Source organism: Onychomys torridus, chromosome 16, assembly GCF_903995425.1.
Source record: "Onychomys torridus chromosome 16, mOncTor1.1, whole genome shotgun sequence".
Classification (NCBI taxonomy): Eukaryota; Metazoa; Chordata; class Mammalia; order Rodentia; family Cricetidae; genus Onychomys; species Onychomys torridus.
The window spans coordinates 61,759,317-61,774,333 of record NC_050458.1 but is presented as its reverse complement, the minus strand read 5'-3'; the positions used below and the strand labels follow the sequence as shown (position 1 = coordinate 61,774,333).

Here is a 15,017-nt window from a genome sequence, read left to right as displayed (position 1 = left end):
TAATGCACTTCATAAGACAAGCAACCCTTTAGAACCTCGAGCGGTCCTGAGCTGGGGTCACCAACACCTCTGTAAAAGCTAGGTGTGGAGGCATGTGTCGGTAACCCCAGAGCATAGACCAAAGAGGCAGATCCCAGGGTCCTGTTGGCTGGCGAGTCTAGCCAGAATGGCAGGCTCCAGGTTCAGTGAGAGACCCTGTCTCAAGAAGTAAGGCAAAGAAGTGATTGAGGAAAACATCTCGACATCAACCTTTCCTCGTCATAAATGAATGTGCACATGTACACGCACACGCACACGCAGAGAGAGAGAGAGAGCACTCATCAGTCCTAAAGTTTCCACACTGGGTGCAAAGAAGCTGCTTCAAGGTTAGCTAGACAGACAGGTTGGAGGATGGAGGTGGTACCAGCGGGACAAGCTGGTGGGGCTGAGGCTTTTCCTTCCTTTTAACAGGAGTATGTCATCCTAGTTTCTAATGCTCTTTGTAGCACAAGTAGAATTATTACTATTAGGGTACGAATCAGGTCAGGAAGCCGAGCAGGTCTTCATGCTCTAGCTCTACAAGCTTCAGGACTGTCTGAATCCCCAGGCCTGAGTCTCTCCCACTGTCCTGGTCCTCCATGATCGTCATACGTTTCTATGAGTAGCCGGTGCCGACTCAGCAACCCCCCTCCCCCAACTCTTCATCTTGCAGGGGAAGTTGAAGATGAGTTACTCCATGCTTACAGCAAAGTCTACACATTCGATACCCCTCTGCTCATGGTACGCCTGGCGGTACTGGTGGCGGTGACACTGACGGTGCCCATCGTCCTGTTCCCAGTAAGTACACCGCGTTCTAAGGATCAGTGCCTTGTTCCGACTCCGTGTGGATTTGGGTGTCTGTGTTTGCAGTCCTGTGTCCCAGCCAGTTATTATTTTCTCACAGAATCCTGGAGCCACTTAAAGTTGACCGCTTAATAGATAGACACAGCAAATCCTTTTAGATGGTGTTTTTAAAATGTGCGAGGAAACATGAACTTCATTCTTAAATTCAAAGTAAAAACAAGCAGACAGGGCTTGGGCTGCCACCCATAAACTAATGAAATTACGAGCAGTTCTTCTGACTGTGGAAATGTGAAAGCCAGAGTCACGAAGGCCGTACTGTGTCCTGCCACGGTTGTGAAGGTGTTTCAGTTTGTGCCTCGGTTCGCTGTGCCAAGCTAGTAACATCTAAAGGTTATTGAACATTCAGGTTATTGAATCTTGGTGGCTAGTGGGAAGGAGACTCATTAAGTGAATGCCATACCAGAAGGGGGGCTTTGATCTCTCCCACCAAAATGGACACCTGCCTTCTGGCACTTGAGATTCCCGATCCTTGGTACTCACTAGTCAGGGTATCAGTTTGTCATGGGCTCACAGCACCCATGGGGTAAGGACTGGGCTACCAGAGTTAAACCACCACCTAGGGACAAACACAGGTGTTCAGCCGCCTGCCAACTCTCTCCCTTCCGTAAACACTCAGTTTACTTATCCATTTTAGGGGTGTAAAAGTGAGCAACCCAGCAACCAGCTTCACCATGTACAAAATGTTCACGCAAGACTCGGCCTAAGAGAGCAACTGAAATAGTGTGCTGTGGTCACTTTAAGAACAGCTTGTATGCTGAAGCGTATTTTGTCACATTCCTCTTTCATAAGCACATGAAATCAGATCCTTGTCGTTATCATGGCTAACACTTTACTCTTAAATAATGCCTGGCCTCTAATATATCTGAGAGCATTCTGAATGTCATACATGGAACGTGAGTCTATGAGCTCAGGCTTGTGCCAGATGTTCTAACAGGATGAGATTTCTACTTACTCTGTGAAAAGTGTATCTGGAGTCCTTGTGGGTTTTGGCGTACCAGAAACTCGTGTGTTGTTGATCGATTATTTTATGCAAAGGATCTGTTACAATCTCTGCCTTTGTTTTACTTGCCAGCCCTTGATAAGGTGTTTTTGAGCCATAGTCTCGAGAGACTGATGGATGTGGGGGTGGTCACACAGCGTGTGGATAACTGCTAAGCTAATGCAAGGCTCACTGCCAGAATGGGAAGTAGAAGCCAGCCTCGACAAATACTCTATCTCACCATTGAAAATCCAAAGCTCTCTTCGAAATTCTCATCCTGTGTAAGAGCGAATGCCCTGGGCCGAACCTGATCATCAGGAACTACAGTAGCTTGTCAGTGTTAGATGCCATTAGGATGAAAACTGGCCATAAGACCCAACATCCAGAGAAGTAACCAGTGTCTACCATTTCCTGGGCATGGCATGGCCTTTCACTGCCAGTTACAGGGCAATGTGAACAGTGTCACAGACAGAATTATGGCCAGCAGAGAGGGTGAGCCAACAGCGTTGAAAATGGAAAATGGTCTTTGGGTGTATCTTGCCTTCCCTGAAAGGTGTGAAACACGTTTTTCTAGTTTTTTTTTCATGTGCCACGAATCCATGGAAATGAGGATCTGGACAAGTAAATCAAATGGCCATGAATGTGATGGTAACGAATGAGTGATGACCTCTGTGTCCTAGTCAAGTTCTAAAAGTGGTAGATCTAAAACAAATTCTGATGTGTTTTTGACATAGTGGTAGATGTGATGATATATTGTGTACCCTAATAAACTTGCTAGGGGATTGGAGGACAGAGCCAGCCACTATATTAAACATAGAGGTCAGGCAGTGGTAGCACACACCTTTAATCCTATCACTTGGGAGGGGATCTCTGTGAGTTCAAGGCTACACTGGGCTACATGAGAGAAACAGCCAGACAGTGGAGACACACACCTTTAATCCCAGGAAGTAACATGGCAGAACACAGAAAGGTACACAAGGAGTGAGGAAACAGGAACTCAAGCTCTCAAGGCTGAGGTTTTTGTAGAGGTAAGAACTAGTGGCCGGCTGTTTTGCTTCTCTGATCTTTCAGCTTTCACCCCAATGTCTGGCTCTGGGTTTTCTATTTATAAGACCTTTTAAGATTTGTGTTACAGGTAGATATTATGAATAGTGTTTTTATTTATTTCTTGTAACTTGGGGCCAAGGATTTCAGTGAATCAAACACAGGCGTGGTGCACCTGGAGGGCCTAGCTCACCTGGAGGACATGCTTCTCCTGCATGGTGTGGCTTACTTAGAGAGCCAGGCTCACTCAGCAGATGTGGCTCTCCTCAACAGCTTTCTTTGCATTCAGAAACACTTGACCCCCAAGAAACTTCTTTTCAGTCATAATATCCTCACAGACAGGTAACAAAGCAAACTTAGTCTGGGTTCAAAGCTACCACTTTTAGCTATTATTTTGCATTCTCCTTGCAGCCCTTGGTAACCCGGCTCTTGCCTAGATGAGAGGATAAGAGTTGCCTGCTCAGTTTTCTCTTATCCTCTTTGTCATCTCGGGTGTGGTTGGTTTTTCCCTTCTTAGCACAAGTGTAAAGGAGCCATCTGTCTGTCGGAATTGAGGCTAGCTTCCCATTAGCAGCTTCACAGGGCTCTCCTTAGGTGTGGGTAGGTGGTCCACTATGGGATGGATGCACCTCCTTCCAGAGCATGGAGAGTGACATTTGCAACCATGCTTCCCTTCATACAGCAAGGTTCACATGTCACCACCAAGGACAGAAAAGCAAGCAACCGTTACGATTTCTCCTAAGTGGACAGGCTGGTGTGCTACCTGTGGCATGTTCAGAATCACCTCTCAGACTTTGCAGCGCCTGCTGTTTCTTCTGCTCACAGAACAGTCATCCCTTTAGCACATCCTGCTTCTAGGACTCCTGTTCCGAAGCGTGCACAGACATAGACATAGAAATGCGGTAGAGTTGGTGTTCCCAGGATCTGATCCCCAAACACTCCTGTAACGTGACAAGGCATCTTTTCTACTCAAGAAGACAATCTGTTTGTTAAGTGCCAAGTCAAGGCTGTCCCTTTCTGCTTGACTTCCATAGCGCCTCCCCCACAGACTGTGCACAGGACACTCTGTAGGACAATTGACATTCTACCCAGGAAGTTCATGGAAACTTGCTAATGCCATTCTGTGTCAGGAGCCCTGGCTGGTGCTGGGGACTTCCCCACCTAGCAGCATCCGACCCACATTTTCATATCCTTATCAGTCTGCATCAGTAGATAAAGGGGAAGTGAAGGGCACAGGGGCTTTGTGGGTAATAAGGCTGACTTGTGAGTTGTCACTGTTGTCCTGGTGTGGGTGAACAGCTGCCCCAGCCTTTTGGACCCACTTTCTCACGAAGGTAGCACTGTAACATGGAATGATGACTAGTTTCCTTCCAACCCTCTTCTAACCCTCTCCGAGGCCATGATCAGCCTCATCCTTCCTGGTGCTGTTGCCCTCTTCTGGGGAGGATTGATGCTCCAAGTTTCCGTCAGTCCTGTGAGAGGTTCTCGTCAGCTCCCTTGCCGTGAGAACAAAGCTTTCTCCATTCCACTCCAACTGTGATCATTTACTCCTGTACATTTTCTCTCCTCCCATTTCAGTAGGGCCAAACCTTTACCTACCACATACATGACCTTGGGAAACTGTGTTCATTCCCAGAGGCCCTGAACATACAGGATTGCCCTTGATGTGGCTTTTTGTTTTTTTTCCTTGTCTGGTTTAAACTGAATGCTTTCATTTTAAGAAAAACAAAAAACAAACAAACAAACAAAAAACCATAGGAGCATGGTGTCCTCAGGAAACATGAAGGTGCATGCAGCTTGCTTCTATGTAAGTTTCCCGGTCAGACATGTCCTTGAGCAACACACACCACTATAGAAAACTTACTCCAAGCCCACTAACCCCAGCTCTGTGCACCATATCGGACCGGCCTTCATCACAGGGCACAATGTAGTCTGTCCCAGCTCCCAGGGAGAGTGGTATCAAACGCCTTCCCTTCCTTGAGGTACTTTACACAGTGAGCTTCATATTTTTCACTAATCCAAGTTTTAAAATCTTTCACAAAGTTGCTCTTAAACCATTAGTGGGACTGTGCAGTCTGCCATTCCAGACGTGAAACTCCCTTTTGACATACACAGATGGCTTTCATTTTCCATGAATGGTATGAAAGGAATGCCTGGGAGAAACTGCAGGCCATTCAGCTTGCATTTTTTCGGGTTGTCCATACATGTTTGCGAATGGAGCTCACATTTGCTGTCTCTGCAACAAGTTCCTGTCCCTGCCGCACCACGAGATTTCCAGACTGAGCTTTTTAGGTGAAAATCACTTCTGAACATAGGAAGCCCCTCGCTTCACCGAAGGGCAGGCTCGCTGAAAGGCAGATACAGTAATCCTACTAAGTCCAAAAAAGAGTGTCCTCATAAACGATTCCAAAGATAAGCAGGTTTCGGGGCCGAGCTGTCCAAACCCAAATGCTCTCTGCCCCTCTCCCACAGTGACCTCTTTGTCTACTGACAGGCAGTGACTTGAGCTCCCCTGCAAGGGGAGCCTCTCTGGAGCCTTGGCCCTAGTATTTCAGCTGCTGAATTGGGGCTGGAATCTATGGAGGACCCCGAAGGGAGTGAAAAGATTCCTGCTGTCACTTTAATTCAGCATTTACTGAGTGCCTGCTAAGTGCAAATGACTGAGCAGGACCTCTGAGGAATGTTGGGGTTACTAAATCCCACTGTTTGTCTTTGTGGATCTGTAATCTATTAATGTGGGGGTGGGGAGGGGGCCCCATGAGAAAGCAGGAAACACAAAAAGTATCACTTTTTTCCCCAAAAAATACCAGTGGAAAATGTTAAATAAAATGGAAAATTAAGAAAAAGCCAGGTTTACAGAAACTGCTTCACGGTCTGTGTTACGTCACCTCAGTGCCTAGGTTCACCACCTAGGCGGGTCTAATGAGCATAAGACATGGTTAGCTATCCCAAGGCTTCCCTGCCTCCAAGCTGTGTGGAGCTGGTTTTGTTCTGTTTTGTTTTGTTTTGTTTTGTTTTTTAAGACAGGGTTTCTCTGTGTAGCCTTGGCTGTCCTGGAACTCACTCTGCAGACCAGGCTGACCTCGAACTCACAGAGATCCACCTGCCTCTGCCTCCCAAGCGCTGGGATTAAAGGCGTGTGCCTCCCACCTCACCCCCACCCCGGCTGAGCCCTTATTTCGTCTCTTCTGCCCAAGATTATTTTTGAACAAAGAATTCTAAGATCCAAGAAAGTGGTCACATTATATGCAACCAAGGAAAGATCTCACTCTCAGACATCACAGATCAATGTGACGTTGGCACAGCGGCACGGATGGACTGAGTTCCGCTGAATTGTATAAACTTATGATAAATGCTACTTTTTTGGCCACAGGGTTGGGGAGGGTTAAAATAAAAGCCAGACGTTTTAGACTAGAGTACTTACAATCATAGCAAAAATTAAAAGCAGTCCAGCAGTGGTGGCACACGCCTTTAATCCCAGCACTCGGAAGGCAGAGACAGGTGGATCTCTGTGAATTTCAGGCCAGCCTGATCTACAGAATAAGTTCCAGGACAGCCAAGGCTACACAAAGAAACACACTGTCTCAAGAAAAAAATAAAATAAAAAATAACAAAGTGACCATGTCATTGAACATCCTCCTTACAGATTCGAACCTCAGTGATCACACTGCTGTTCCCCAAAAGACCCTTCAGCTGGGTAAAGCATTTCCTGATTGCCGCAATAATCATTGCGCTCAACAACGTCCTGGTCATCCTCGTGCCCACCATCAAATACATCTTTGGATTCATAGGTAAGTCTCAGAAAAGCCTTTGATTAGTTTGGACTTATGCCTCCTTAAATGGCAAATATGAAGATAGCACTGTGTGGGCTCCTTGTCTCTCTCAGGCTACTAAGAATCCCATGAGCCCCTGCTAGGCTCAGTGATCACACTGGCTGTGTCCTCTGCCTCTCAACTGATGTTGGCATTCACCTATAGCCATTTCGTCCAAGTGCCCTTTCAAGAGATAAAGAAACTGAGCCTCAAAGAACTCAAATCACATGCCTTTTGGTGGACACAGGATTTGAGCATGGGCTGTAGCTCGGTCTTCAAGGGAAAAGTAAGGGTTGGCTACCATAAGCTCGCTCGAGTCTGTGAGTGCCAGCTAGGGTGTTCAGGATGTCTTTAGAGGGACTTGAGGCTAATAGCCCAAAACACCTTATTTCCTTTAACCACATGATCTGTTAATTTCATTAACAGACATTTAATTTCTGGGGCATTTAATTTCTTAGTCCGGACAAAGGGTTTTCTAGATCTTCAGGGTAGAATGACTTTTTACGGTTTTGTTTTTTGTTTTTTTGGTTTTCTTTGGGGGGGGGTTTGTTTGTTTGGGTTTTTTTGGGGGGGGGCTTTTTGGCTTTTTGAGACAAGATTTCTCTATATAGCCCTGGCTGTCCTGGAACTCACTCTGTAGACCAGGCTGACCTCTATCTCAAGAGATCTGGCTGCCTCTGCCTCCCAGTTGCTGGGATTGGAGGTGTGCACCACCGCTGCCTGGCTAGGCTACGATGGCTTTTAAGAGAATCAGGTGTGGACAGGAAGCTTGAGTGTTGAGTCCAGCCCCCTGAGTGTGTGGTTATATTTCTAAGTCTTTACCAACTTGTATTATACTGCTTATTATAGTTATACTTACATAGCTATAATGTGAGGCGTATTTTAATTTTCTTTATGGAGACACATTCTAGAACACATAATCCAGATGAACTATGACTTAAAGGTTGCTTTCAATGCTGAGAAAAACAAAAAAGCATTATATTTGTTTGTCCTGAAGCTTACAGATCCCTGCTTTTCTGGGTATCCACTGTGAGACATTAACCTGCCCTGCATCTCTCTCCTCAGGGGCTTCGTCGGCTACCATGCTGATTTTCATCCTTCCAGCCGCTTTTTATCTCAAGCTTGTCAAGAAGGAACCTCTTAGGTCACCCCAAAAGGTTGGGGTAAGTAAGACTTATAATGTCCCCTACTGTAGAGGAAGTCAGAAAACACATGTGGTTTGGAAAAAGGAAACAAACAGGACTCCAAAGTAAGACCCAGGAGCTGAAAATGGGCAGTACGATAGCTGGGGAGGAGAGGATTCTGACATTCAGAGGATTCTAGGATTTCAAGTAGCAAATATCTCAATATTGTGTTGAGTTCTATGAGGCAAGTGCTGTCCTGTGTATTCCCATGGGCATGCATGCTACAAGCACACTGGCATCCAGTGCCAGGCTGGATATGATGGGACACTACAGGAAGGTACTGGGCTCTCTCCCGGTGTGGTCAATGGTGTCAATTTAGTCCCATTTGCTAGATTCACAAGGGCAAAGGTGGCTTTCATTTCCCCGCTATCCAACCCTGTATGCTCTGTAAAATACAGACTCCATCATTTTTCAGTCAGTCTTTTCAGGTATAAAATAACGTCTTATTAAACTATGGTGTGCATATCTCCTTTCCATAATACACACTATAGAAACATACATCACAAAAGGTATTTTACCCATAAGAAGTATTGGTGACCAGTTAAAAGGGTTTTCTATTAAGGCTTGGAAAGAACACTTCTAAATCAAGTTTGAGTCTTGAAGTAAGTATCTCTTGGGGTGCCCGGGATGTAAGGGCACCCTGATAGAAAAGCTCCTCCTGCCATCTTTTCCCAAAATTTGGACTCTGTGTGCTCCATCTGGCTTGGGTGTCACAGCAGTGTACCCTGAGGAAAACACTCATTGTGGCCAGCTAGAGAGTGGGTAAACTCATCCATCCCCTAGGCTTCCCCTGCTGCTCTCCAATGGGTAGAATTAGCGTACGTGGCGTATTTAAGAACACTTCCAATTAAAATTCTGAAGTATAGATGTTCTCAGTATCCCTCCTTACGAAGATACCTGTACTTCTGTCTTTTTTCAGAAGTAGTCAACATACACTGGCCTTTCATGTGATTTGTCAGTTGTATCAAACATGCTCCTCTCCCTACGTCAGGCTCTTTCTACCCAAGAGGTCATGAGTCTTCGTCTATTGCTTAATTTTTAGTAGTCCCCATGTTTCCTGTACCAAATCAGCCAGCTGTGAATCTCTTCTCGACCCTTAGGCTATTTGTTTTCAGCATGTTTTTCCTCCTTTCCCAACGAGGCTCTTCAATTGACTTGACATTTGTCACTAAGAATAGACAAGGCACATTACCATCTCATGACACTGTCCTAAAGCAAACTGTGCGGTCCCCTGTCTCTGTTCCCTAATGTGCTCCCTCTGAATCACAGGCTTTGGTCTTCCTTGTGACTGGAATTATCTTCATGATGGGAAGCATGGCGCTCATTATAATCGACTGGATTTACAACCCTCCAAATACCAAGCATCACTAATCCTGAGGAAAAGCTTTTCTATTGGAAATGGCTGAAATTATGCTCCAAAGGACATTTTAGTTGCCTTGATTGGGATTTTATCCAGAGGAAATAATGAGAAGATTCTAAAGACATTTTCTAGTTCCATTGCCTGACACCCGTGGAAGAGGAAATTATGGGTTTGGTCGGGATGGCGAATGATGCATTAAAGATCCGTGGCGCACATTTCAACCCAGGCCTGCTAGTGCGGTGTGTGATGCCCAAAGTGTGTTCTGCATTTGTGCAAGCAGAATCTGGTTGGCTGTGTGTCTTGGTCAGCAGATAATACCATGCCCCCACCCCCCCCCCCGTGCTCAGTCCCCACACTTCACCACCCCAGATTAACAAATACCTGTATTCACAGAACATCAAACAAAAATGCCCCAGTGCAAAGCTATGATCCCTTAAGGCCATCTCCCATCCTGCACCACCACTAAGGGTCTGTTGACTGAAGTGGGCATGTATCTTGGGAACTGTCCCTGTGAGGTTCATGAATGACAGATACCAGTCTAGAGTTCTTCGTTTCAATACTAAAAGAGTAGTGTGTCCACCCTGCTTATTACACTGAATTAGTGTCAATGGGTTTTTTTATGGTAAATGTTAAAACATCTCATTAAATTGGGGGGGGGTGTATTTAATTATCAAGAAATAACAACAACAAAATAATGCTTTCAGCTAAACTGCCTAGTGAGACAGCACCTGCTTTTCCACGTTGCTCCTGGTATTTTTGCCACACTTTTGTCTTAGAACAAGGCTTGGCCTCTTGTCTTCCATTCTCAGGCGTAATTTTCAGAAGACCATAATTCATGTGGAGACACACTACCCAGTATTGTTTGATATATTTTTATTTGATAAACATTCAGTGCAGGAAACTGTGATTTTGCTACATGTTTGTGTATATAATCTCATTCTGTAGTTATCAGAATGTTGACATATGGTACATTGGATTTTTATTTTTTAATATGTGTAATTTTCTTTCTTCACAGTCAAACATTTATATTATCGGGTTGGGGCAGGGAATTAAGCTAGTGGTCTCAAAAATCCATGGGTATGTATCTGCCCATTGGAGACATCTAAAAATTACAATCAAAGTTGTACATAGTTCAGTAATGCTCTTCACTGTTTACAACACTGTAATTACCTATGGGAACTTAGCAGAGGAATGGGACCCCTCATTTGTAAATAATTTCCGGTACTAGCATTGGCTTTGAGTTTAGCATGTCTAGAATAGGACTCTGCTCCTCTTAGCAAATGGGAATTTGCTGACATTCATCTGTCATTAATATAATGTCAAGTGGTTAGAAACAAATGTACTAACACAACATGAAAACACAGACCACCATTCTTGTTCACATCCGTAGATGCTTACATGGGATGGAGTTCAGTTGCTACTCACTGCCTAGAATTTGGGGCATTCACTACAACTTTTCTTTCAATTATTTGTTATAGATTTTACATTTCAGTAAACCCAAGTATGAAATACAGGTATCATACAGATCATGATCATAACTGTCATACTAAAACAGTTTTTCTGCAGTGTGCCTAAAAAATATATATTTATGTATCGTTTTCTGTAGTTATAATACTATAAAATGGTGTGTTTTGTAATAGAAATTGAGCATTACTAGAAACTATCATAACTTTTAAGTTACCATGATTTGGAAAAGAGATAAAAAAAAATCACCAAATAGCATCTTTAAGATGTCTTTCCATTTTCATTCACCCAACAAATAAAACCAAGATAGGAAGTGGAAAAGGTACGTTGCAAATATTAAATATGTTTAGTCCGAACATATTTAAATGTAAATACAAAAGGTTAATCCAAAAATATTGGAAAACTGTAAAATCTGTATATATTTTGAGTATTTTACATCGAGAATGACTAACTTGAAAGTGTCCACATTTGTAGTCATATAAATATTCAAGAGCAATATGACAGTGCCAAATAGGACATACAGCACCGGTCTTTCGCATGGCCATTTTCAGGGTTAGGGTTTGCACAAGATGCAGGGCCGGTTTGCAGAGTACCTTGTTCTGGCAAATTGAACCCATTTGTAAACAGATACAAATTTTATTTTCTTATATCATTTATAAGGTGGTTTGATGTACTGGGAAGATTTTTTTTTTATTACAGAGACTGTATATTGGTATATAATAAATGAACTTTTCAGATGACCCGGCTGTGATTTTTCTTCTCAATAAAGAAGGCTGGGGGTTATGATTTGTATATGAAATGAAACTGAAAGTAAGTACCGCGCATCTCAAACTGGTGCACGTTTATTACGCATATGCGGAAGGTACAAGTCTCTCATCCCCTGAAGATACAAAACACACTGATACCTCATCTCACACATGTACACTACTATTGCTATTGTGACAGGTTAGCACATGTTTAGTGGTGTAAACACACACAGACAAGTTAAAGCCAGGTGTGAGGTCATATACCTGTCATCAAGCACTGGGAAGCAGAAGCAAGAGAATTGTCAATTTGAGGCCTCCTTGGGCTACACAGTAAGGTGTGATCTCAAAGAAGTCAGAGGATATCGATAACTATTTTATTGTGGAAGTCAGCTGTCCTAAAATCAGGTGTGGGGTGGCTCTGACTCTCTCTGGAGTTCTAGGGTTGGATCTAATCTATTCCTTTGCCTTTTCCAACTTCTGGAAGCCACCTAGATTTCTTGGCTCCTCACCTCTTCTTCCATCTTCAAAGTTCACAATGCATGGTTTTTCAATTCAGATCTCCCTCCCTCCCTACCACCCTCTCTCATATTCACTTTAAGGATTCTTCTGACTGCAATGGGGTCCATCCAGATAATACATAAAATATCCCTTTGTAAAGATCCCTAATCACATCCATGAAGTCCCCTCGCCTAAGCTGCAAGGACTAAGACATGACCATTTGCAGGCAGGGGCAGGTCATTCTTTCTACCACACACATCTGCCAGCCTATACCACAGACAATGCTTGCGTTTACTTGTGTGCCTGATATGTGTACAGGTTACCCCAGATACTGCAGATGTCTCTGAAGTATATATATAAAAGGAGGTGAAAGATATATTTTAGAAAGATGATCCTAGCCACTGGCTGGAGAGTGGAATGGGGGGCAGCTAAGAAAAAGAAGAAACTGTAGGCCTGTGTGGGCCACTGAGAACAGGAAGGTCTATTCTTGCCATTGACAAGTTCATTCTGCTTTAAACTAAAGAAGTGCTTTTGGTCAAGAGTCTTGCAGATACACATTTCTCTGGTCTGTTTCTTTAAATTTGAATCATCTTTTTTAAAAACAATTATTAAAGAAAGATTAAACTAGAGGATGGGATGTAGGCTGATTAATATCATGATATATATGATTCTAAATGCGTCATACATCTTGGAAGCTCAGAGGCATCTTGTAGGCCCTTTCAGGAAGAGGTGCTTGCCTACACTACTAGAATTCTCCAAATGTGAGTCCAATATATAGAAGAGCGTGAAGGGACATCCCAGTGTGAGCATCCCAGTGAGAGCAGTGACCTTTTTACTAAGTACTTCTGCATCAAGAAACACTTAAGGCAGAAAGATAATTTTGTGAAAAATATAAACATCTATGATTCTTAAGCAGAAATTAAACATTGACCCATAAGAGTTGTAGTTTACAAATGAAAAATGAGAATACTTTAATAGTTATATTTTATATTTTCATATAGCATATGGATGTTATATTTTAGTTATAAAATATATGTTCTATTTTATGTTATATTTTCTTTTACATATGAGCAATGTTATGTTATTTTTTTCCTTTTACATGTATACAGGAGTTTTAAATTAAAACTTCTGTCTCAAGTTCTAAAAGTCCTCTTTTCAGTAATTAGATTTTTTTTTTTTTAATTCCAAATCTAAAGAACATTGCAGCCTGGTGTGGGAAGATGTCTCTCTTTTCCTACAAGCAACCAGAGAAACAGTTCCTATGGGCTGGAACCTCCTCCACTGAGCCTCTGGGACAGAAGGGATTTGGCCACTATGAGCTGCTCAGAAACTTAGTGCCTAGGACTCCTCTGTCTTCTCAGAGACACTGAGATATCTGGGGTCTACTTGCTGGGGGACCTGTCACACTGAAATCCCAAATAGCAAAATCTTTGTATTCCTTTCTTCAAGCTCAAGACACCCTTCACCAGCAGAGACACCTACAGCCTGGCTTGGGGAAAACGTTTTTTGTGTCCCAAGCATCATTAGCAAGAATCTGTAGACAGAACAGAATCATGAAAACAAATAATATAACAAAGATTCTTAAAATTAAATTGCAATGAGTACTAGTGTCACAAGATAGGTCAAAAACTGTGTGCTCCAATGAAGGATTTAAATAGACATGTGACATAGAATGTCCAGTTTATAAGTGAAAACCACCTGTCACATCAAGAACCAGTAAAACTACAATTTAAATGAAAAAGGAGAACTGTCTAATGCCAACACTAAAATGAATCAGATGACAAGGATTTTAAAGGCACCCACCCTAAAAACTCAACAGTGAATTGTAAGTTCTTTTTGGAAAACTAACATATTCCAACAAGGAAAGTGATTTTTAAGAACCAAACAAATATAAAATGTAGCATTGAAAAATACAGCAGCAGAAAGTGCAGCTTGTTGAATATACCAATGGTAGGTGGAGTCAAAGGAAGATCATGTCAATGAACTCAAGTGAATTAGTATCTGGACAGCAGGAAGAAAGAAGGTGAAAACAAAGGATAAATCTCCCAAAGCACAATGAGGCTGTGCTGCTGTGGGACAAAATACAAAAATAAATTCCAAAATTCTGTTATTAGATTTCCAGAGGAGCTTAAAGCTGAAACCTACGTATTCAAAATGCTGAGTAAATCCCCAGTAGCATAAATGTCCCACAACCAGTGCTAAGTTAGTAGTCTAGCCTCTGAAAAACTAATGTCAAGGAAGCCTTGAAAATATTTTGAGACAAAATAGCACAATAACTACAGGAGAACACTAGTTTAAAGAAAAGTCTAAGGATTCCTCATGGAGATCAGAAAGAAGTCTGCTAGCATCTTCAAGGAAAGAGAGAACTGGCACTGCAACTTTTATACCCAGCAGAAGTATCTCTCAGGCAGCAACGTAAAATAGCTATGTTCCTCCAAAAGGAGAAATGAAGAGTGTGTTGTAGACCTTCTGAAATCATTAACTATGACAATAATAAAATGTTTTAAAAAGTGTAAAAACAAGTTCTTCAATCAGAAAGTCAATGATAAAAATCAAATGTTGGCACACAGGAAAGAAGAAACAAAGGAAAATACAGGTGATTATACTAGACAGAGTATCGTTTTCTCTGTGAACTTCATAAATACATTTTTTTGAAACAGGGTCTCACTATGTGGCCCTGGCTGCCATGGACCTTACCATGTAGACCAGGGTGGCTTCAGACTCACAGAGATCCACTTGCCTCTGCCTCCCCAGTTCTGGGATTAAAAGTGTGCATGACCACACCTCACCATAAATACATTTTTATTAAAAAATGAATCATCTGGTCCCAAAGCAAAATTTTTAATAGGGAAGGTAATGGTTTGAAATAGAAGTGATGGTCTATATTACATTCAATTTGGTTGATAATGATACCATAGGCTGTATTAAGTCACATACATAGACATAAAAATACACATAAACATGACAAAGAGAGAATCATTACTTTAAAACAATACAAAGACATAGTCAGGCCAAGCGGTGGTGGTGCATGCCTTTAATCCTAGCACT

General features: G+C 42.7%; 1 protein-coding gene across 1 annotated transcript in view; it reads left to right on the top strand.

Moving 5' to 3' along the window:
- Slc38a4 (solute carrier family 38 member 4) overlaps positions 1–9,272 on the top strand; it is a 38,611-nt gene extending 29,339 nt beyond the window's left edge. Inside the window, exons 13-16 of the mRNA XM_036208785.1 lie at positions 692–816; positions 6,552–6,696; positions 7,783–7,880; positions 9,171–9,272. Of these exons, the coding sequence (XP_036064678.1) occupies positions 692–816; positions 6,552–6,696; positions 7,783–7,880; positions 9,171–9,272 (470 nt within the window). The remainder of the gene's footprint in view (positions 1–691; positions 817–6,551; positions 6,697–7,782; positions 7,881–9,170) is intronic.
- Positions 9,273–15,017: the final 5,745 nt, after the last annotated feature.